Below are 23,315 nucleotides of genomic sequence, written 5' to 3'. Positions count from 1 at the left end.
CCAGAACAGCATGCAGTGAAAGAGGCTGCAGTGCTTCTGCAGTGGAACATTAAATTCCACACAGTGTCTTGAAAGAGGTGCTAATTTAGCAACAAGATGCTGACAGAAAGAAGCTGTATTCAGGGAGGAATGCTGATTAAACTCACTTAGGGAATTCCTTAAATTAAAACCTCTTGGGTTGCAGCATGCAGTTACTGATTATTATACCCTCCCATATACAAGTTTCTGTTTATGAACAAAGTTGTGAAATACTTTCTTAGAAATGGTCTGCTTTTCTGTTCTGTTCTGTTCTTGTTTTTTTAGTGTGCTTTTGTAGATCTGATCTTTGGGACTAAATCTCTCTTCTACAGAGATCTCAGACCTGCTGATCACACGAAAAGTGAAGGACAGCACCCGACAAATTCTGAACTTGACGCAGCTGAGCTTCCATCAGATCCGAAAGAATGAGATCACCCAGGTCAGCACTGTTGTCTTGTGACTTTTGTGGGGGATGAAGGATTAGGATAATAAAGGTGTATCAACCTGGAAAGGACCTAACATTCTCTTTTTGTGCAAGGAACTTTAATCCCAAGTATTCTGACCGTGCAGTATGCTAATTTTGATGTAATGCCAAACTAAGGCTTAGGAACCTATTGGACAAGTGGCTTAGGTGTCTAGTCTCATGGCTTCTAGTATGAGTTTTATGCCTTCCAGGGGGTGGGAATTGTCTTCACTGTGTGCCTAACAAGCATTGCTGGAAGACAGAAGTTGGTTTTACTGTTATATAACAGAGCTATGAATCCTGTCTTTAGTTCTACTGTAGTTGGTGTGAAAGATTCACAGGAAACCATGGTGGGTTATAGGACTGGGAAGTGGGTTGGTGGGGGTTTTGTTGACCAAATTGTTCAATTTGGCTGTGTACATTTTGATGTTTTATATTTATTGTTTATGACTACTTTTGTTATGTTTGTAAATCTTTCCATGTTGTAAGCTGCCTTGAGCATGATTTTAACGATGGAAAAGTGGCATAAAAATAGACTGTTGATGATTAACACATCCATATCTTAAATCTCCTTCAGAGAGCTCACCTAGGACAAGGGACGTGCACCAACATTTATGATGGAGTGCTGCATGTCTGCGGTGCAGCTAATGGTGATGATGAGACGGAATACTACTCTGCTGAGCAGAACAACAACAATCGTGAGATGCATGTAGTACTCAAAGTGCTTGACCCTAGCCACAGGGACATTGTCCTGGTGAGTTGTTATTGGCAGCTGTCTATCTCAAGAGACAAAGGAGTATGCCTCCAGGCGGGGGAGGAAATCAAACTGCTGCATTAGTAGCACCGTAGTTACCTCCCCAAGGCGCAAGCCTGGGCAGTGGGGGGGGGGTGTCCTGGGCTTCCCAGACAACAAGACTCCCCTCTCAACCTCACTGATGTGGTCTAAAGGAGAGCAGAGCAGTGCGTTTGGCACCAGCTTGTTTGCAGGAGTTCCCAGAAGGAGCCATACAAGGTGCCATCCAACTGTCTTAGGGACTCCGCTTCGGATTTGAGTAGGGTTTAAAGTAAAGGTAAAGGGACCCCGACCATTAGGTCCAGTCGTGACCGACTCTGGGGTTGCGGCGCTCATCTCGCTATATTGGCTGAGGGAGCTGGCGTACAGCTTCCAGGTCATGTGGCCAGCATGACTAAGCTGCTTCTGGCAAACGAGAGCAGTGCACGGAAATGTTGTTTACCTTCCCGCCGGAGCAGTACCTATTTATCTACTTGCACTTTGACGTGCTTTCGAACTGCTAGGTTGGCAGGAGCAGGGACCGAGCAACGGGAGCTCACCCAATCACGGGGATTCGAACCGCCGACCTTCTGATCAGCAAGTCCTAGTGTCTGTGGTTTAACCCACAGCGCCACCCGCGTCCCATTTGAGTAGGGTTTATTCCTTAGGATTTTCTTCTTCCAAAGATGTCCTGCAAGTCAGTGGAGTTTTAGGATCAGAGTTTTCCTGCTCCTAGATGTGCTACCTTCCCAGGTTGACAAGCCCCATCTGTCATCTTTTTGACCGTTGGATCCACATTGCTCTCGTTCGCTCAATCCACCGGAGCCTGTCTTTGCATTCAGGAGAAGTTCCTAACTCACTGAGGGTTTGAGACCCATCAGCTACCCTCACCTGGTTTAGCTGGCCAGTCAAAGCTGTTCCGAGAGTGTGGCTGCAGTCACATGCTTACAGCTTCTAGGAGCCACAGGTGAGAACTGAGTGTAGGGTGGGGACCAAAGGTGGACAAACTACAGTGGTGCCCCGCAAGACGAATGCCTCGCAAGACGGAAAACTCGCTAGACGAAAGAGTTTTCCGTTTTGGAGGTGCTTCGCAAAACGAATTTCCTATGGGCTTGCTTCGCAAGACGAAAATGTCTTGCGAGTTCCTGCATGTTTCCCCCCCCCCTTTTTCTAAGCCACTTATCCGATAAGCCGCTAAAAGCCGCTAATAGCGCTAATAGTGCTAATCCGCTAATCCATCAATGGGCTTGCTTCGCAAGACGAAAAAACCGCTAGACGAAGAGACTCGCAGAACGGATTCTTTTTGTCTTGCGAGGCACCACTGTACTCCAGAAAGAGCACAATGTGTCCCCCACCAGAGATACTACCCCTCCCCATACACCCCATACATCCCTTTCTAATAAGCAAATTGGAAAGAGAAAGGGAGTAGGGATCTTAAAACTGTAGCAGGGGAGCCAATAGGCATCCTAGCTGTCTACCTGTATGGAGTGTGTCTACATGTATGGAGTGGGTATAGGGGGTTAATGGCAGGTTAATGGCAGGAGGGTTGGTGAGTGGAGCAGACGGGTTCATCTTCCAATTTGTCTATATAGTCATTTGGATAATGAACTCTTAGGAGAAAACATGTTCTTGTCAAATGTGATGATCAGTACGCTGGCAGCTAGTTTTTATTTTACTTATTTTATTATTTAGTTACATTTTTTCCCTTTTGTTTCCAGAATTGCTACCTCCTTTTCTTAGAACAAATATAATAACAGCAGTATGATTACAAAAAAGTAAATGCAAGATACATTTTGAATCAGAACAGATCTCTAGCTAGGTTTATATTTTTTAGAAAAGGTTTGTTTATGAAGTTTATTTATCTTGATGGCAAATGAAAAGGGCAGATAAGAAATTAACTGCACGACACTGGAAAAGGTAGGAAGAGCTGCAGAATTGTTATTGGGCTGGGAATCCAATCAGTAGTTGCTGGAATCCTGGTTCTGTGCTAGGATTGAAGTGCCCCAGTTACGTTCCTTGGGTAACAGCTCTCATGTGATGGCCTCCCTTCTGTCCTCTGCAGGCATTCTTTGAAACAGCAAGTCTGATGAGCCAGGTCTCCCACATCCACTTGGCTTTTGTGCACGGGGTTTGTGTGAGGGGCTTAGAGAGTGAGTATTAACTGCTTTCTGTTGTGTGGTTTCTCCCTGTATAGCTCACTGAGATGTAATTGTGTTCTCAGCTGCCCTGCATGTTTCACTATTTTATTCTTATGGTCCTGCAGTTTTTTATTATTTGAGAAATACCATGTGTTTCATTTTGTATTTGGGGAAACAGTGTCAGACTGCCACCCACTTATCCATGTTTAATCATGTCTTGACAGATTACTTTGAAAGACAGATGCCTGTGGTTCATCTTCCTTTTGTGGTTGTCTTAGATCTATGAGAGCAACCAAAATAGCCCTTTCCCATTTCCATTCATGCTCTTCAGCCAATATGTTACCACTGCTGAGAAGCAGCAATTCTAAACCTATATTGTTTTTGGATTATCACATTTCTTCCTTTTCCTGCTTTCAGATATAATGGTGGAAGAGTACATTGAGCATGGGCCCCTGGATGTCTTCTTGCGGAAAAACAAAGGGCGGATAACGGTGGGCTGGAAATTCACTGTTGCTGCACAGTTAGCAAGTGCCCTGAGTTACTTGGTAAGTCTCCTTAGAACGGTTTGGAGCCAACCTTCTGGAAGTGTCAGATCTTCACTATAGGTGTTATACCACCTTATACCACGTCAATTGCCAGGGCTTACCTCTGACACTGGGACGTGGGTGGTGCTGTGGGTTAAACCACAGAGCCTAGGACTTGCTGATCAGAAGGTCGGTGGTTCGAATCCCCGCAACGGGATGAGCTCCCGTTGCTTGGTCCCTGCTGCTGCCAACCTAGCAGTTTGAAAGCACGTCAAAGTGCAAGTAGATAAATAGGTACCGCTCTGGCAGGAAGGTAAACGGTGTTTCCGTGCGCTGCTCTGGTTCACCGGAAGTGGCTTAGTCATGCTGGCCACATGACCCGGAAGCTGTACGGATAACAGAACAGGATATGGTTATCCATTGTCAAACCATTTGGGGCTTGTCAGTTTTTGGGATTCTGCTTTGAAGTTTCATGCTTTTTTGACCCCTTCTGAGTCTGTGATTCTCAGGCTTGAAGTGCCTGAATCAGCCAGAGGCAGCAGAACTTGCAGTTCAAGGTTGCTTTCCCTGATGTTTGGGCAGGGCAGGGGCGGGAGCATAGAGACATGGACAGTAGACCAGTTGCTTAAAAGAACTTTTAAGGTTTGGCAAGGAGGCCCAGCTGACTACTGAACCAGTTAGCTTTCTGCTTTTTGCTTAGTGATCCCCTTGGGGAAACGGAGGCACAATGGGTCAACGGCCGAGTTGCAAGTAGGCATGCTAAAGAGACAGGGCTTCTCACAGACTACCTTTCTGCATCTATTTAAACAGGAAGGCAAAAACTTGGTGCATGGCAGCGTATGTGCCAAGAACATCCTGTTGGCCAGGAAAGGTTTGGAAGATGGCTCGACGCCCTTCATTAAGCTCAGCGACCCTGGAGTCAGCTTTGCTGTGCTCTCCCAAGAAGGTAGACCCTCATCTTCAGAGGGCTTTTTCCCTTTTCACATTCGCTTTCACAGGAGGTGCATGGTTTTGGAGTTGAGCAGAAGGAATTAATTTGGACACAGTGTCCCTGTTTGCATATCGCAGGAGGTAGGTCATGGTGTATAGTTTGCTGTGAGTGAGCATTGTGTCTGACACCATTCTCTGGCAGCAGCTCCGCGTCCCATCTCCAAAACCAGCTTCTTCAGAAGTAGGTGGGTGCAGGTGTGGGTGGGTGTCTGTTTAAAGAAAGGGAATGTCTGCCTGCCTGTGATCTGCTTCCAGTGTCAGGCAGCTGCACTTCCGAGTATTACACCACATCTCTTGCTAACCATTTACTCATTTCATTTATAAAACTTCAAAGTCACTGTATATCATTCAGTGACACACAATAAGCCCACAACTTGCACACATTTCACTTGTGCTGATTCAGATTTACTCGTGCCATTTTTTTAAAAAAATAAAAATAAAAAGTGGGTTCCGAGAAAATTGAATTTGGGAATCCCACCTTCCATTGAACCCAGTGGAATTTGACTATATACAATTTTGGCTTTAGGCGCAATCCCGGCAACACAACCCCTGTGCAAGTTGCAGGCTTACAGTGTTACTCAAACATGACGAAAAACAATATAGACAGCATAAAAGTCAGTGGCAGCATGATTCACTTTTTTTTGCAGCATTGTTTCTAATATGTGAGGAATCTCCCCTCCATTTATTGGTCTATTCAACTTCTTCAGCTTGATATTATCGGTGCTCCCTTTGAAGTGTCCTAAGTACCGTATTGGCCTGAATATAAGCCTCACTTTCCCCCCAAATTCCGACTGTGAAAAGTTAAAGTGCGGCCTTACAGTATGCAGCCAGGAGCATGGGGCAAACAGTTCCAGGAGTGTGGCAAAGCTGCGCCCGGCTCATGCGTAGTCCCCCATCCTCCCCGCAAGAACGGGAAGGGAGAGAGCGAGGAAGGGGAAAGGCCGCCGGCAATGCAGTGCGGCTCCCCCTCCCAAGTATGCAGCCAGGAGCAGTGAGGAATGGAGCAGCTTATATTCGGGTATTTCCCCCCCTTTTTTTCTCACCCCCTCCAATTTTAAAGGTGCGACTTATATTCGGGTGCGGCATATATTCGGGTCAATACAGTAATAGTCTGCCGAGCCCCCTTGAATAGGTGGAAAAGGCATCCCAGAGAAATTCCATAAAAGATGTTTGCTTGGCTTTGTCAGAACTGAGAGTATGTAACCGAGTTGTGTCTTGTAGCAACCAAAACAAGCATCCAGTTAAGTCTCTTAACTGGAGAAGAATAGCTCTGTACCGAAGGAGCAGATTCCTCTAAGGCAGAGGCGTCCTGCACTGGCCCAGACTTACCCAACCTTTGGTCCACAAGGGTTGCTGCACTACAACCCCTCTCTTCCCAGACCAATGATTGGGGAAAATCCCATACTGCTTATCCCATACTTGTGAAAGTGTAGTTCATACTTTTCACCTCCATATCTGAGGAAAAATAATTCCATGAGTCAAGTGGCTATATGTACAGGCCTTCATGTGGATTGTTCACATTGCACATTACATCCTATGGCAATCCACATGAACACTGCCTAGGTGAGTGTCTGCGTGACCTTTCTATCATACCTTCAGCAAAACTAGGACTAGCATTAAATATGTCAGATATTGCCTGCTACTGTGGAACCTCAGTTTTGAAGCGTCTCGGAAGCTGAACGTTTCGGTTTTCGAACGCTGAAAACCTGGAAGTAATTGCTAAGAAGAAGAAGAAGAAGAGTTTGGATTTGATATCCCGCTTTATCACTACGCTAAGGAGTCTCAAAGCGGCTAACATTCTCCTTTCCCTTCCTCCCCCACAACAAACACTCTGTGAGGTGAGAGGGGCTGAGAGACTTCAAAGAAGTGTGACTGGCCCAAGGTCACCCAGCAGCTGCAGGTGGAGGAGCGGAGACACGAACCCGGTTCCCCAGATTACGAGACTACCACTCTTAACCACTACACCGTACTGCTACCATTTTTGAACGCGCCTTGGAAGTCGAATGGCTTCTGCTGCGTGCTTTTCAATTTTTCCAATTGAACTTGCAGCCAGCCCTTTGCCCCTCCGTTTTCAAATGTTTTGGAAATCGAACGGTGTTCCGGAATGGATTACGTTTGAGAACCGAGGTACCACTATATTTGTATTTACTTATATGTTATCCATTGGGGGATTTCTAACTCTTGACTTTCCTCCTTGCAAGAGCGAGTTGACAGGATCCCATGGATTGCTCCGGAGTGTGTCAAAGACGTAAACAACCTCAGTACAGCAGCTGACAAGTGGAGCTTTGGTACCACACTGCTGGAGATATGCTTTGATGCGGATGTGCCACTGAAAGAACGTACCCCCTCTGAGGTAGCATCTGCCTCTGCTCTCTTTTTTGCTCTTTTAGGACCTTCTCTATCTTTTTAAATATTCTTTATTGAATTTTTACATTGATTATTTGTATACATACTCCTTTCGTTCTTCAAAATACATTATCTTATACACAAATGTAAACCAAAATAAATCAATACTTCTTCACGTGTGACTTCCCTCCACCTCATTGCAGCTCCTTACTTCTTCCTTATATTTTTAACTGGGTCCCCCCCCCTAATTTCACTTCTCTTACGTAATATATGTTATCTATCTGTTATTTACTTGGCAAAAAAAATAGTCGAAACACATCAAATATTGTTTGAGAACAATGGTTTTCCAAGTACCCTATAAAACAGTAGGACCTGCTCTATCTTGCCCGCAGGACTTGGAACAGGGTGCCTGCAGAGAGTAGCTAACCTATTCCAGAGCATCATCAAATTCTGGGATCTACTGGTATCTACTGGGCAGGATCTGAGCTGTAACTCTTCCATAGGAATGTTGTGCCAGTTTGTTGTTGGGTTTGGCTTGCCCAGCTTACAGGTTCATACCGTACTTTTCTGTCTATAAGACACCCCCATGTATAAGACATTGGGGGGGGGGCTCAAATTTAAGAACATGGGGGGAAGTGGGACAGAGTTGTTCAGCTTTTTTGTGGAGGATTGCCCAGAGTTGTTCAGATTTTGGGGGGGAGAATTCACCTGAGTCCTGCCGAACTGAATATCACTCACCCAACTGGCAGACGCTAACAATCGCAAGCAACGAAAGCTAAATTGCCGAAGCGGCAGCCAATCAAAAGCAGCCCTTGCCACATCCGCTAATAACCCACCCATTTGACAAAGCTGCAGCCAATACAAAGCAGCCCTTGCAGCAGACACCATTCACCCACCCAATCGCTAGATCCTGCTCACGGATGCAACCAATGACCTCACCCCTCAGCACTACCCATGTATAAGATGACACCCCACCCCATTTTTTGCTTTATTTTGGAGTAAATAACCCTTGTCTAATACATGGAAAAGTACAGTAACTTGGGGGGAGATCTTGATTTCTACACCCAAAAGCAAAGCATATTCTGTGAGCACAGTGCACACCCTGAATTATTTAGCCCATAGCTGAGGTGTGAGCTAAGAAGTTCCCCAGCTGTGAACTTGCCAAGTGGCTTGAGGCAAGCTGCTATTCTTCCATCCTAATCAGCAGTAGGGCGATAGTAATACCGTACAAGATTGCTGTGAGGATTAAAGTGCTTTACATACAACACTCTTAATTGTGCAGTCCTGTGCATGTATGCTCAGAGATTAGTCCCATTTAATTTAATGGTACTCTCAAGTTAAGTGGTTATAGGATTGCATAAATGCCAAGTAATATTGGGTAGAGAAGTCTAAAATTGCTGAATTTACATTTTGTTTTGCGTTTGTAAATTTAGTTGGGAGTTGTGTGGCTTTTTATTATTATTTTCCATAACATGCTCGGGGGGGGGGGGGGTTAGTCAGGAACTAGAAAAATGGAAAATTATGGAGGACTAGTGTGCCTAGAGCAATTTTCATGGCCATAGAAAGCAAGTTAATGGTTTTTCTTTTTCGTAGGAGAATATAGCGCCTATATTCTTGTCTGTAGTTTTTGTTATCATGATTGTATTTATGTGAGGGTTTGTTGCTTCGTATTTTTTCTGGTTTGGTATTATATGTTCGTTTTATTTATTGTTTATTTGTATGACACGTAAGTGTAAATAAAGTATTGGAAAAAAGCAAACAAGTTAATGGAACGCAGCTATGCTCTTTTGAGCCTTAGGTTCACATCTCCCAATTTAGACATATCTGTATGACCCAGAAATGCAAGCATTTTCAACTTGTAAGCCTGGTGTTGCTTTGCAACAGACTCCTTTAATTCATAAATGTGCTCCTTTTTGCAGAAAGAGCGTTTTTATGAGAAGAAACATCGCCTTCCAGAACCATCTTTCAAAGAACTTGCTACCTTAATCAGCCAGTGCCTGAACTATGCTCCTGGGGAACGGCCTTCCTTTCGGACCATCTTACGAGACCTTACACAACTGCAGCCACATAGTAAGGATTCCAGAGGGCTCTAGGATGCTGAAAGAGCAGCTTTCAGACATCTGATATAGTGTGTCCTTACCCCACCCCTCTCCCTGGGAGTCTCACAGTGCCATAGGAGGGGTTGTCTGCAAACTGGGCCAGTTAATGTGTGAGAAGAACAAACAATCCCTTTGTTGGTGGCCTCATCACAGTTGATTCAATTGGAGTACCAGTGAAGACTGGGACCGTACTAATTAAAGTGTAAAACTTTATTAACACAAACTACAGAATAAAATACTGAATCCGGAGCAAGATGTAAAACTCAAGAAAAGAAAATGTAAAAGTTAAATGTAGTGCAAAATCAAGGTGACTGCACCATACAAGTATGGTATAAGGCAGCATAAGTAAACCTACAATGATCTCTTGTCATGCAAAGGCACACCATGGCTCTATCGGTTCCAGAACAGCAGACTGCAGACATTTTGCTCCTCCCAAGTCATTTTGGCACTGTTCTGAGCTAAGCTATTGCTTCACATTGTGTGTTACCCAAACCTGGGCTCGTAGTTTAGTTCTCTCCAGACCAACCATGAGCTGTAAATAACCCATGTTTGTCCTGCAGTTTATGGCTCATGGTCTGGATGATGCATTAAGCTAAACTATGGCTTGGCTCAGCACAGCAGCAGAGAGACAGGCGGAGCAAAGTGGCTATAATCTCTCCGGTTGCCCATAGGTACAAGCCATGGTTTGGTTTGGCTTGGCATATTATAATGTGTGAACCAGGGCAAAGATAACGTAGGAAGCTGATGGTTTGCTTAAATGGGGAACAAAAAAATTAAGACAGAACCAAAATCTAGCTCTGCTCAAATATATCTAAGATGATCCAGTACATTTGTTTCCTTCCACTGGTCAGTGTACATCTTGCCTGGTGTTTTTCAGCTCCTTCCTCTTATTTTTTCAGACCTCCTTGACATCAGCTCTGTGTACACTGAATTCCCTGTACCTGACCCTACTGTCTTTCAGAAGCGCTATCTGAAGAAGATTCGAGATCTGGGTGAGGTAATTCACCTTTGTTAGTGAAGCATCATCACTCATTTCTTTACTTCAGTTCTCACCAAGGAAGAGCTGAAACACATAAACAAAGCCCTTTGTGATCTCTCTGTTCCTGGCTGTACCATTTCCAACAGCAAGTGTTGGATCTTCTCCAGCCTTCAAGAAATAGATCTTTGCAAACAAAACTAGTCGTCAGGGAAAAGTTAACACAAAGCCTCCTCTCTGACATAGGGTTGTATGTGAGACCTCTGGCTATAGAGTGGTATATAAATTCAATAAATAATAATAATACAATATATGTATTTTTGTTAACTAATAAATATTTAATAAATAATATTTAATAAATATTTAATAAATAAAATAAATATTTTAAATAAATGAATGATCCGTTTCAGCTGTAGAAAAACATCTGAAGGCAAAAAATGTTGATTCCCAACACACTTTGAGATAACCTTTTCACAAGGAAAATGTAGAATTCAGTAGACTCACAAATTGTGTGGCTGTTACTTTCTGGGGGATTACACATTAAACCAAATTGCATATAGTCAAAACAGCCAGCTTCTGAAAGGTAGGATTGCTGGCACGGGGGTGACTCCAGAAGCCATTCTTGTTACGTAGTGGGATCCTTAGGAAATATTGCAAGGTTCAGGTTGGTTTCTGAAATTCAGTACCGTATTGGCCTGAATATAAGCTGCACCCAAATATAAGCCAAACCTTTAAAATTAAAGGGAAATTTAAGCTGCGCTTCAACTTTTAATGGCTGGAATTTGGAAAAAAGGTGTGGCTTATATTCGGACCAATATGGTATTTGTGTTACGTCAGCATAGAGATGGGAAGGCCTGGGGAAAAAACCAGAAAAACTGGGGGGGGGGGACGACAACCAGATTTTTTTTCTGTTTTTCCCCAAAGCCTTTTTTTGTTGTTGTTGTTTGGAAAAAACAGGGGGAAACCTGGGGGTGTCCCCCCCCCAATTTTTGCGCCCCCCTCAGGCCTTCCCATCTCTCTGTCAGCAGAGCTTGATAGGGATACTGGGCGAAGGTGGATCTTGTTGTCAGATTAATCCCTGCACTGATTTGTGGCAAGATACTGTTCTACCTGAGAGGGTTATTAGTCCACCTTCTGGAAAAAGTGATGTATGCCAGCCAGGTGCAGTGAAGGCTCTAACAGGATAGCAGCTAGAATGATTTGCCTTTTGAAATATCTCATTCTTGGCTTGTTTGTTTTTTCTCTTTTTCTACTAGGGTCACTTTGGCAAAGTGAGCTTATACTGCTATGATCCCACCAATGACGGTACTGGTGAGATGGTAGCTGTGAAATCATTGAAATCAGGCTGCAGCCAGCAGCTGCTGACAAGCTGGAAGAAAGAAATTGACATCTTGAAGACCCTGTACCATGAGAACATTGTTAAATACAAGGGCTGCTGCAGTGAGCAGGGTATGTAATCTACTGAGTTGGCACCTCGAGGGCAGTTGATAGGAGTGCCTTGTGGGCAGGGGAAGACAGACAGGAGATGACAAATGGGATTGTGCTTTCATCTACCACATTCCTTTCTCACAGTTACCCTGAGAACTGAGAACTTCCATAGGTACATAGGAAGCTGCCTTATACTCAATCAGGTCCATCTAGTTCATTGTTACCTACACTGACTGACAGCAACTCTCCATGGTTTCAGGCAGGAATCTCTCCAAGCCCTACCTGGAGATGCCAGGGAGTGAACCTGGGACCTTTTGCATGCAGAGCAGATGCTCTATGGCTGAAGTATGGCCCTTCAGGCATAGAGCATAGATCTAAATTTAAACATAAATTATCTTCACTTTGAACCCCCCTCCCACAGTCATCAGTATTCTAACACTTGATCCATTGATAGCATAAGAGGAAAAATGACTATTACTCAAACTTCGCTGCGAGAAGCCAAGTTACAGGGAACCAGGCCTTCTCGGTAGTGGCACCCGACCTGTGGAACGCCCTCCCACCAGATATCAAAGAGAAAAACAACCACCAGACTTTTAGAAGACATCTGAAGGCAGCCCTGTTTAGGGAAGCTTTTAATGTTTAATAGACTGTTGTATTTTAATATTCTGTTGGAAGCCGCCCAGAGTGGCTGGGGAAACCCAGCCAGATGGGCGGAGTATAAATAATAAATAATAATAATAATAATAATAATAATAATAATAATAATAATAATTAATTGAAGCACAACCACAAGGGCTCATGATTAGGCATTTGTCTGTGTGATGTCGAGTGTTATTCATTAACTCTGTTCTTTCCTGTTTCCTCTTTGTTATTGTCTAAACTTTAAACCAATTCATGGACCAAGAACTTAGCATTGTCTGCTAATAATGAACCGTATGTTACAGATATTACTGCAAATTTATTGTGCTAGTTTTGGGATATACAAATGACGTGAGAAGGCTTGGTCTATTTAATTGTATCATTTATTATTCTTACGATCTTTTTTAATCCAAGGAAAAACTTATTTTTTAAAAAAAAAATCCCAGTCCAACCACGGTTACACACTGCGGCCTTGAATTGGTCTCCACCTGCTGTTTTCCTTCCCTATAAGTGATACCTCCCATGCCAGGGCTTCTATAGATAATGAAATGTGGGAAGGTAAAAACACTTCCTTTTGGAGTAATATCATTGTTGGATTTTTTTTCTCCCCCACTCTAGGGGAAAAGGTTGTGCAGCTTATCATGGAGTATGTTCCTTTGGGAAGCCTGAGAGATTATCTTCCCAAGCACAATGTCAGCCTGGCCCACATTCTCCTCTTCGCCCAGCAGATTTGTGAGGTAAAGTCTATCAGCTTGGGGTGTTAAAATTAATGCAGATGCTGGTGCAGTGAATATTCCTTTGTTTTGGGATTATTGGTCGAGTTCTAGAAGAGGCATGGACTCCTGTGGTTGAAACAGGCTATGGGGTTTGCTTAAATGGCTGCTCCTTGGCTCTGGGAAGATAAATGTGTACAGTTATGATTGTCTTGCCTCAAAAAGGATATGACAGAGCTGGGAAAAGTTTGGTGGGGGGGAATGGGAACCAAAATGATTAGGGGTGTGGAACAACTCCCTTATGAAGAAAGGTTACAATATTTGGGGCTTTTCAGATTAGAGAAAATGTTGGTAAGAGCTAACATGATATAAATGTATAAAATTATGAACAGTGCAGAGAGAATGGATAGAGAGAAGGAACCTCTAATGAAAATGAATGCTGGGAGATTCAAGGCAGGCAAAAGAAAGCACAGTCGTACCTTGGTTCTTGAACGCCTTGCGACTCAAACATTTCTGGACGCTGCAAACCCGGAAGTGAGTGTTCCAGTTTGCAAACATTCTTTGGAACCCGAACATCCGACGCAGCTTCCGATTGAGTGCAGGAAGCTCCTGCAGCCAATCAGAAGCTGCACCTTGGTTTTCGAATGTTTCTGGAAGTTGAAGGTATGACTGTAGTTAAACTATGGAAATTGCTGCCATAATGAGGGCTTCCAAGCTGGATGGCTTTGAAAGAAGATAGATGAATTCATGGGGGATAGCTAACTACAGTGGTACCTCGGGTTAAGTACTTAATTCGTTCCGGAGGTCCGTTCTTAACCTGAAACTGTTCTTAACCTGAAGCACCACTTTAGCTAATGGGGCCTCCTGCTGCTGCTGTTCCGCCGAAGCACGATTTCTGTTCTCATCCTGAAGCAAAGTTCTTAACCTGAAGCACTATTTCTGGGTTAGGGGAGTCTGTAACCTGGAGCGTATGTAACCTGAAGCGTATATAACCTGAGGTACCACTGTACTGACTCTGAAAGAGATGTTTTTCCTCCACTGACAGAGGCAAAGATGCTTCTGAACACCAAGCAAAAGGGTGTGTGCTGCTTGTGGGCTTCCCATAAGCATCTGGTTGGCCACTGTGAGAACAGCATGCTGGACCAGATGGGCCACTCACCTGGTCTAGTAGGCACATAGGCTAAAATTCAAAATCGGGGCCTCTGATTCAGAGTATAGTCCTGGGTGTTTGTCTTCCTTGCTTGCAAAGCTGGTGGGGAATAACACCATATTTGCTCTTTGCAGGGAATGGCTTATTTGCACTCGTTACGCTACATCCACAGAGATCTGGCAGCCAGAAATGTGCTCTTGGAGAATGAGAATGTAGTGAAGATTGGAGACTTTGGTCTTGCCAAAGCTATCCCTGAAGGACATGACTATTACCGTGTCTGTGAAGATGGAGACAGCCCTGTTTTTTGGTAAGAAAGCATTCATAAAATGTAATGGCTCTCAGACATTACAGGGGTTTTGACTGCATTGTAGCTCAAGATCAATTGCATTGTAACTCAAGATCAACTCAAGATGTTATTCTCCCATGAACACCCCAAGCTCTTGAATGGCAGTCTCTAAGAGAATTTGCTGTCTTTTTTCTTTACCCTTTCTTCTGGTTAATGTTGCAATATGTTTAGCTTTCCATGAAATGGTTGACACTGGAGGAAATGGCAGCACTTGTGTGCTTCTTCAACTTCTATGGGAACACCAAAAGCATGTCTGCAAAATAAGGGAAGAATGGAGATAAGTGAATGTCAAAAGTACATGCCCTCTTTGTGAGCTTTTAGAGGTATATGTCTGGCTGCTGCTGGAGACTGAGAAATGGAATAGATGACATGATTCAGCAAGGTGGCTTATGATACCTGCCTAGCTAGCTAGCTGGAAGCCATATCTAAATAGAACTTGCATGTTCAAGAGGTAGTATTATCCACTGGGGATAAAAAGATAATCGTCATTCCCTTGTTGTGAGTTTTTCTAAAAGTATTGAACATGTTCCTGTTGGAAGATGGGTTGCTGGACTAGATGAACCTTTATTTGATACAGCAGTGCAGTTTTACATTTTTAAAATTTTGTTGTTCATCGGCTCTGTTTACTTGTTTTTCCTTGTGCTGTAGGTATGCTGTGGAGTGCCTGAAGGACTGTAAATTCTACTGTGCTTCTGATGTTTGGTCCTTTGGAGTTACTTTATATGAACTCTTAACACACTGTGATTCTAGTCAAAGCCCCCCAGCGGTGAGTCTGATTGCTGGGCATACAAGGGAGGTGAAAGCATTTGTTTAGCAGTGCTGCAATGTGTAGGGCTCTTAAGTCTACAAATATCTAATGTGTGTTGGAACACATTTAGATCACTGCACTTCAGGAGACTGACTATGCAGTTTCACTTGCAGTGCAGTAATCCAGGGTGCTTTGACTCACACTGGCCCCGTGGCTAACTGCAGTTGGCACAGAGCCTGTGTACAGCAATGTTCTGACAATACTTGCCTTACCATAGTTTGCTTCCTGATTGGACTTTACTGTGGGTTTCTGTTATAGACCCCTGTAGGGATGGCAGATGCAGGGCTCGGGGCACCCTGCCACAGCATGTCTAGCCGCCATGACCTATCTTTCACCTTTTGTCTCCTTTGCAATGTGCTGTGCACTGTCCTTGACCTTTGCCTCCTCTGCAAAAGGGTTGCTCATTTTCCCCTCTGTTGGGAACATGACGTGGTGGAACAGGTTGCGCAAATAACAGGGCGACATCCAGAGAGCACATGACTAGAGACGTTAAAGGGCAAAGTCTTGAATGTGTCCGGTGGATTTTGCATATGCTTGCTAATAAAAAGAGCTCTGCGAAGCTCGTCAGTGTGTGGTACACAGCCCACCTGCACCAGCAACTCCTGTCTCGCCTCCATTCCTTTAGACCCCTGTTCCCTGCACCCACCTGGTCACGTTGGCGGTGGGGACTGGGTTGGCACAGTGGGTTTTGTTCATCCTCCACACCCCAGCCCCAGGCACTGATGGAGGATGCAACGTTGCTGGGTGGTCTCTCCTTCCTTGGAGATTTTTAAGCAGAGGTTGGATGGCCATTTGTCATGGATGCTTTAGTTTAGATTCTTGCATTGCAGGAGGTTTGTTCTAGATGACCCTGAGGGTCCCTTCCAACTCTATAATTCTGTGATTCTAGATGACCACAGTGGTCATCAAAAATCATAGATCATGGGAGTCTCATTCTCTTATCAACTGAGCTATCAAGCAGCTGGCTGGTCCACCCATTGGTAGAGCTGACCATGTGTGGTATGGGTATGTATCTCAATGGCATCTCCCTGTCTCTTTCTCAAAGTGCTCAATAACATATTTCTCCCTGTTGTCTTAGAAATTCATTGAGATGATTGGAGCAACTCAGGGACAAATGACAGTGCTGAGGCTTATAGAGCTACTGGATAGAGGGAAAAGGCTGCCCAGCCCAAAGGACTGTCCTTGTGAGGTGAGTCTGGTTCTCCCTTTCTTTCTTCTCTTGCTGTTCTTTCTCTTTTTATTCTGTGTGCTGTTCTAAACCTTTGCCATTTTCTACAGATTTACCGTCTTATGAAAAACTGTTGGGAATCGGAAGCTTCATTCCGCCCGGCCTTCACAAACCTTGTGCCTATCCTCAAAGCCTTCCATGAAAAGTACAGGGCCCAAGCCCCCTCCGTTTTCAGCGTGTGTTGAGCAGGATGCAGGGATTCTCGGCCAAAGACCACACACTTCTCTGCACTCGGTGTCTCAGTTCTGTCTTTTTTGTGCCTGGAAAGCCGCAGTGCCATGGAAGCTGCTTCAGACTACTGGCACACCTTGAATCTCTGACTTCTGCTGTTTTGGTATCCAGAACCAGCGCAGAACATTTCTGCCTTTTGATCTCACCAAATGTGATGTAATGAGTGTGAAGTTTCTCTGCCCTGAACAAAGGCAGAGGCTATTTATGAAGCAGTGTAAATTGCTGTACCCAGCCTGTGCCTGGAAAGCCACGATACCTGGTCTGAGTGTGTGAGGTCACAGGTGCAGGAAAGTGAGTGAATCAGTTGACTTCCTCACAGTCTTTTTAACAGACTGCTGGGCCTGTTGGTCTGATGGAGAGAGAGAATGGGAAGGAGGCCTAAGCTATTCAAGCGCAGCGCTCCAGCTTGCTATAGAAAATAACCATCTTGGACCAATATGTTAAGTGCTGCACTTGCTTATGGAACAGAGGCGAGGTATCTGGCCCTTTCATGTTCCTTGCAAAAACTTTTGAAGGAAATGTGCTTTTTCTGAGACTTGCCTTTGGCCTTTCTTTTCAAAGTAAATGCTTTGGACTCCCAAAGATATATAAACTACCCTCCCCCCTCACCTGATTTCTAGGTGTTTCAGAACTGCAGGAGCTTTTAGATACTACCACCACCACCCCTCTTCCTATAATATATTTGTATTTTTTCTTTGGAGAAGGCCCTCATCTACCTTTTAGAAGTCCAGCATGGAGCCAGATATGGTCTCAGCTGATTGGATACTGGAGAGGTGAATGTCTTTATCATACATAAGTCATTGTATCTGCGTATATAAAGGATTGCTCCCAAAGAGCTATCCTTACTTGCTCCCAAATAAAGAAATTGCTCCCTGCCCCCAGTGAGAACTTAACTAATGCAGTAGGTTCCTCACTTGTTCTTTGAACTTCCTCAGAGCCTACCATCCAGGATATAAACAAGCCTGACTTTTCTGTTGTACCAAGACGCATTCTCCTTATTATTGTTGGTTTAGAACCAACCACAACCCTCTTCACACACACCCATCCACTGATGTTGTCAGTCAGAAAATGTGAATTTGAAGTGGGAGGGGGGGCAGAAAGGAAGCTTCAGGCCTTAAATTGTATGAAAATTGAAGAAGGGAAATGTGTTTTGGCCACTAATTTGGTTGCTGCTGCCCAAAAAGCATTCTTATGTAGCAAAGTCACAGTGGTCTCTGCTAGCAAGCCCACATTCTTAGTCTATCATAGAATCATAGAGTTGGAAGAGGCCATGAGGGTCATCTAGTCCAGGCCCCCATAATGCAAGAATCTTTTGCCCAATGTGGGACTTGAACTCACATCCCTGAGATTACAAGTCTCATGCTTTATGGACTGAGCTATGATGAAAACTAGCTGCCACCTACACATGAGAGCATAGCTTTCTGACATTTCTCTAGCTTGAGGCCCAAATTTCTGTTGTTGGCATCCATCTGTCTTGAGAGATAATGGAGTGCACCTCTGGAGGTGAAGTCAAGTGTGTCAAGCACCGAAGTGACCTCCCTGGGATGCAAGCCTGGACAGTGTGTATGGAGGTCCTGTGCTACCCAGATGGCAAGGCCCTTTCTCAGCCTCACTGATGTGATCCAAAAGAAAGCAGAGCAATATGATTGGCCCCAGCTTGGCTGCAGGAGTTGCTGGAAGGTGGCTTACAGGGTGCCGACCAACCATCTTAGGGACTCCGCTTTGGATTTGTGTAGGGTTTACTCATTAGCCTTCTTCTGAAGATATCCCACAAGGCAGCAGAGGTTTAGGATCAGTCCTCCTCTTAGATGGGCTACCTTCCCAGGTTGGTGAGCCCTACCTGCCCCCTCATTTCCCTCTACAGCACACACAGAAACCGCTTTCTTTACACTTGGGCCCACTATTGGTCTCGTCCACTCAATCTGCTGTAGCCTGTCTTCACATGCAGGGGGAGTTTCTAACTCTACAAGGGTTTGAGACCCATCAGTTACCCTCACCTGGTTTAGCCAGCCAGTTGAAGCCATTTCCTGGGGTGTGGCAACTGTTGCATGCTGCAGGTCCTAGGACAGCGGTTCTCAACCTGTGGGTCCCCAGATGTTGTTGGACTACAAGTCCCATCATCCCTGAGCTCTCGCCTTGCTAGCTAGGGGTGATGGGAGTTGTAGTTCAACAACATCTGGGGACCCACAGGTTGAGAAAGGCTGTCCTAGGAGTTGAGTGCAGGGTGAACAAACTACCCCAGAAGGAGCATGAGGTGTCTCCCACCAGAGGTGGTACCCCTACCCTAACACCCCGCACATGCCAGAATACTTCAGAGACTGCAAGTGGGGCACAGTTGGGGGGGGTAGGTATAGGTAAGACTGGTCAAATGTTCTGATCATTGTCTCCTAGAAGGAATGTAAGAAACATTTAATTTCTGTTGTCTCTCACTCCTGGCAGACCTGAGTCAGTCTCTAAAGAATTGTGAAACTAATTCTTGATGGCCAAGGGAAGTAAGGCCTGTTGAACTCAAAAGAGTTATTTAAAAACAAATGTGTATAGGATCACAGCCTTATATTTGTTTTTTATTGAATGGTATCCCTCCATATCCTTTAAAGTGTTTGTAGCATGAAGAGGTGGCGGTTATCCATTCGACTGTGATGTTACAAAGCTTGTAAAATGTAGGTTGAAATGAGGTAACAGGTGGATTTGTAGCTGGTTGACTGACTGAACCCAAAGAGTACTCATTAATGGTTCCTCGACATCCTTGGGAAAAGTGACCAGTGGGGTGCCGCAGGGTGCTGTCCTGGGCCCATTATTCTTCAGTGTCTTTACAAATGACTTGGATTAAGGAATTGAGGGGGTGCTCATCAAATTTGCAGATGACACCAAACTGAGAGGGGTAGCTAATGCCGCGGAAGACAGAATCAGAATTCAAAATGACCTTAACAGATTGGAAAACTGGGCCCAGGCTATCAAAATGAATTTCAGTTGGAACAAATGTAAGGTTCTACACTTAGGTAGGAAGAACCAGATGCACAAATATAAGATGGAGGAGACCTGGCTTATTAGCAGTACATGTGAAAAGTATCTAGGGATCTTAGCGGACTACAAGCTTAACATGAGTCAACAGTGTGATGTAGCAGCAAAAAAACCAAGCCTTATGAGGAGTGGTTGAAGGAACTGGATATGTTTACCCTGGAAAAGAGGAGACAGAGAGGAGATTTGGTAGCCAGTCTCCCTCAAGAGGTTATGGGCTCTCCTTCCTTGGAGGCTTTTAAGCAAAGGTTGGATGGCCATCTGTCATGGATGCTTTAGGTGAGATTCCTGCATTGCAGGGGGTTGGACTAGATGACCCTTGGGGCACCTTCCAACTCTGTTATACTTTATTACTCCTCAAGTGTATGGGACTACTTGATAGAAAAGTAGAAAACTACTTGTTAAACTCTATTTTTATTTTTTATTTTATAATTGCATACAAAACTGTCTATAAACTTAAATGGTTGTTTTTCAAAACTTGTCTTCTGTCCCCCGGTACACGTTATTTGTGGCAGCCCACCCACCTGTTTTGGCTGGCGAATTGTCTTTGGGCTACAATGCTAAGCTGGAAAACTTTGCATCTGAAACTGCACTTGATCTGAGGCAAGGACATCTCCCTCCACAGAAGCCTGGGCAGGTTTTAACTCCTCTCTCCTCCCCACTTCTTATGCATCCAAAACGGGTGTGGGTGTTGGTGTGTGCGTAGAAGGAGAGAGATTGAGAGCTCTGTACTGGAAACCCTGCTCTAATGTGAATGTATTCTGTACTACTCTAGCAGCAGCTAGAATCACCAACCACATGTAACAAGATCCTGGTGATGTCCTTTAAATTTTATTCAAATAAACACCATGTAACTTTTAATGGCTCAGTGGAGTCTTGATTACTGTAGGCTGCTTTTATGAAAATTACCATTACTAGAAAACAGCAATCCTAGAGTATATTCAAAGTGTGGTGTTGAAACCACACATTTCAACAGGTTGTGCTTATTGTTTACAGCACAATCCATTAATAATAAACAGTCTTGTAGTCTACAAAATCTTATGCCATGCTAAATCCATTAGTTTTTACGGTGCCACAATACTCCTTTTGTTTATGTACCCTTGACAACTATCTTAGCCTCCCTAAGAAGCCCAGTACAGTGGTACCTCGGGTTACAGACGCTTCAGGTTACAGATGCTTCGGGTTACAAACTCAGATAACCAGGAAGTGGTTGCTCCAGGTTAAGAACTTTGCCCCAGCATAAGAACGGAAATCATGCAGCAGCGGCAGCAGGAGGCCCTATTAGTGAAAGTGCGCCTCAGGTTAAGAACCAATTCAGGTTAAGAAAGGACCTCTGGGACGAATTACTGGTAAGTTCTTAACCCAAGGTACCACTGTATTTACTTTTGGAACTGCTGCCCTTGATCTTTGCATACTGAAAGATGCCATTAGCTTGGAATGGCGATTCCACAGCTTCCTTGTGTAACTTTTCAAAAATATATACATAAAGAGTTTTCAGACAGACTGGGCAAATCTGCATTCTACAATGATGCTCAAGCTTATTATTCTTGCAAGATTTAGGAGCTAACTTTAATGTGAAGGGAGAGGAGGAAACATTGTCTCAGTGCTCTTCCTGTTTCTGGCTAAAAATGAGGGGGAAGGAAATACTGGGTGCCAGTGAAGAAAATAAAGAACAGTAAAGGGCATGGAAGAAGAAGATAAAGAGGAGAATTGTGAAAAAGAATGCTAGGAAAAGAAAGGTACAGAAATGTCAGCGAAAAACCTGGATCGGGGAGGAAAGCCGAGAAATTGTGATCAGTGTGTCGGAGGAAGAAAGGTGAAGCATTAAAGTAGTTCAGGAACAAAAGAAGGCAAATGAGCAAAGGCTGAATTTTTAAGCAGTTGCTTTCTTAGGTCTAGCAGTTTCTCTTGAGCAATTCCTCTTGGAAGACTTCAAACTCCTAATTTTCTTCTTATAAAAGTAAATGGTGCTGGATAAAGAAAGGAATAACAGAAGGCTTCCTCCCAAAAGAAATCAGGGTGGCAGCAGGAAGGATGACAATTTAAATCAGAAACATTGCATGACACTTTTAAAGACAAAAGCCATCCTGCCAGTTACAGAGCCATCCTCCTAGTAGGAGTTTACCTTAACAGTGTGAAAAGTGTTGAGAATGGCATAAACCAAGCAACTCTCAAGTGTGAATGGGGTGAGGAAGAATAAGCAGTGGCCAGATCCTATGCATATTAGAAAACCTAAGAGGAGAAACCTACCTCCCACCCTATTTTTCAGCAACCCAAGTGCCAGTCACCAGACCCATTTGCTGCGTCTGCTGCTGGTCATGGTGAGAAGGTTCAGGGGCAGTAAGCTGGTGAGAGCCAGCTACTAGCTAAAGAAAGCAAATAGGAGTCGGAAGCTATTGCCTTTCTGTCCTCATGGGCTTCCTCCAGGCAGCTGCTCAGCCACAGGGAAATGAGACGGTGGCTGCTTTGGTCTGACCCAGCAGGCCTCATGTTCTTAATGTCCCAATAGCAACTTGATTTTGTCACTTTGCTTTAGCACACACATAATAATAATAATAATAATTACCCACGCGGGTGGCGCTGTGGGTAAAACCTCAGTGCCTAGGACTTGCCGATCGCATGGTCGCGGTTCAAATCCCTGCGGCGGGGTGAGCTCCCGTCTTTCGGTCCCAGCTCCTGCCCACCTAGCAGTTCGAAAGCACCCCTAAGTGCAAGTAGATAAATAGGTACCGCTTTATAGCAGGAAGGTAAACGGCGTTTCCGTGTGCTGCGCTGGTGCTGGCTCGCCAGAGCAGCTTCGTCACGCTGGCCACGTGACCCGGAAGTGTCTCCGGACAGCGCTGGCCCCCGGCCTCTTAAGTGAGATGGGCGCACAACCCTAGAGTCGGACACGACTGGCCCGTACGGGCAGGGGTACCTTTAATAATAATAATAATAATAATAATAATAATTTTATTTGTATCCCACCCTCCCCTGGGCTCAGAGCAGCTAACATCATATTAATAACACAATATACATAAAAACAAGCAATACATTGATTAAAATGCATCACATCCCAAAATTAATTCAAATAAAGCCTTTCCAGGTATCCCCTTTGCTAAGGTACACCAGTATTTCCAGTCTAACACTAGAACTCAAAGACACCCACAACATGTTAGAAGATTCAGGACAGCTTAAAGAAAGTACCTTTTCATGCAGTGCATAGTGAAAACCATGGAACTCTCCCCCAGTGATGGCCACCAACCTGGATGGATTTAAAAGATGACTAGAGCAGAGGGCTACGGATGGCTACTAGCCATGATGACTATGCTCTACCTCCATAGTTGGAAGTAGCAGTGCCACAGAATACCAGCTGCTGGAAACCACAGAAGAGAAGGGTTGCTCTTGAGTTTGCATTCTGCTCCCTGATTTCCCACAAGAGGCACCTG

The 23,315-nt window shown here is 44.4% G+C and overlaps 1 protein-coding gene across 7 annotated transcripts in view; it reads left to right on the top strand.

Annotated features, from left to right (window-relative positions):
* Positions 1 to 20,748, top strand: part of TYK2 (tyrosine kinase 2) — a 52,334-nt gene extending 31,586 nt beyond the window's left edge. For 4 of the 7 annotated variants that reach the window (XM_083592899.1, XM_083592900.1, XM_083592897.1 and 1 more), the window contains exons 11-24: positions 351 to 457; positions 1,059 to 1,235; positions 3,316 to 3,403; positions 3,809 to 3,936; positions 4,726 to 4,861; positions 7,107 to 7,258; positions 9,171 to 9,321; positions 10,250 to 10,347; positions 11,583 to 11,775; positions 13,012 to 13,130; positions 14,391 to 14,563; positions 15,251 to 15,368; positions 16,489 to 16,599; positions 16,689 to 20,748. In XM_083592899.1, the coding sequence (XP_083449025.1) occupies positions 351 to 457; positions 1,059 to 1,235; positions 3,316 to 3,403; positions 3,809 to 3,936; positions 4,726 to 4,861; positions 7,107 to 7,258; positions 9,171 to 9,321; positions 10,250 to 10,347; positions 11,583 to 11,775; positions 13,012 to 13,130; positions 14,391 to 14,563; positions 15,251 to 15,368; positions 16,489 to 16,599; positions 16,689 to 16,823 (1,886 nt within the window). In that variant the 3' untranslated portion in view covers positions 16,824 to 20,748. The remainder of the gene's footprint in view (positions 1 to 350; positions 458 to 1,058; positions 1,236 to 3,315; positions 3,404 to 3,808; positions 3,937 to 4,725; positions 4,862 to 7,106; positions 7,259 to 9,170; positions 9,322 to 10,249; positions 10,348 to 11,582; positions 11,776 to 13,011; positions 13,131 to 14,390; positions 14,564 to 15,250; positions 15,369 to 16,488; positions 16,600 to 16,688) is intronic. The other 3 variants (XR_014542970.1, XR_014542971.1, XR_014542969.1) reach the window with 2 other exon arrangements.
* The last annotated feature ends 2,567 nt before the right edge of the window (positions 20,749 to 23,315 follow it).

This window comes from Podarcis filfolensis (genome assembly GCF_964270895.1).
Source record: "Podarcis filfolensis genome assembly, chromosome: 17".
Taxonomy (NCBI): domain Eukaryota; kingdom Metazoa; phylum Chordata; class Lepidosauria; order Squamata; family Lacertidae; genus Podarcis; species Podarcis filfolensis.
This window is presented reverse-complemented; position numbering and strand designations above follow the sequence as displayed.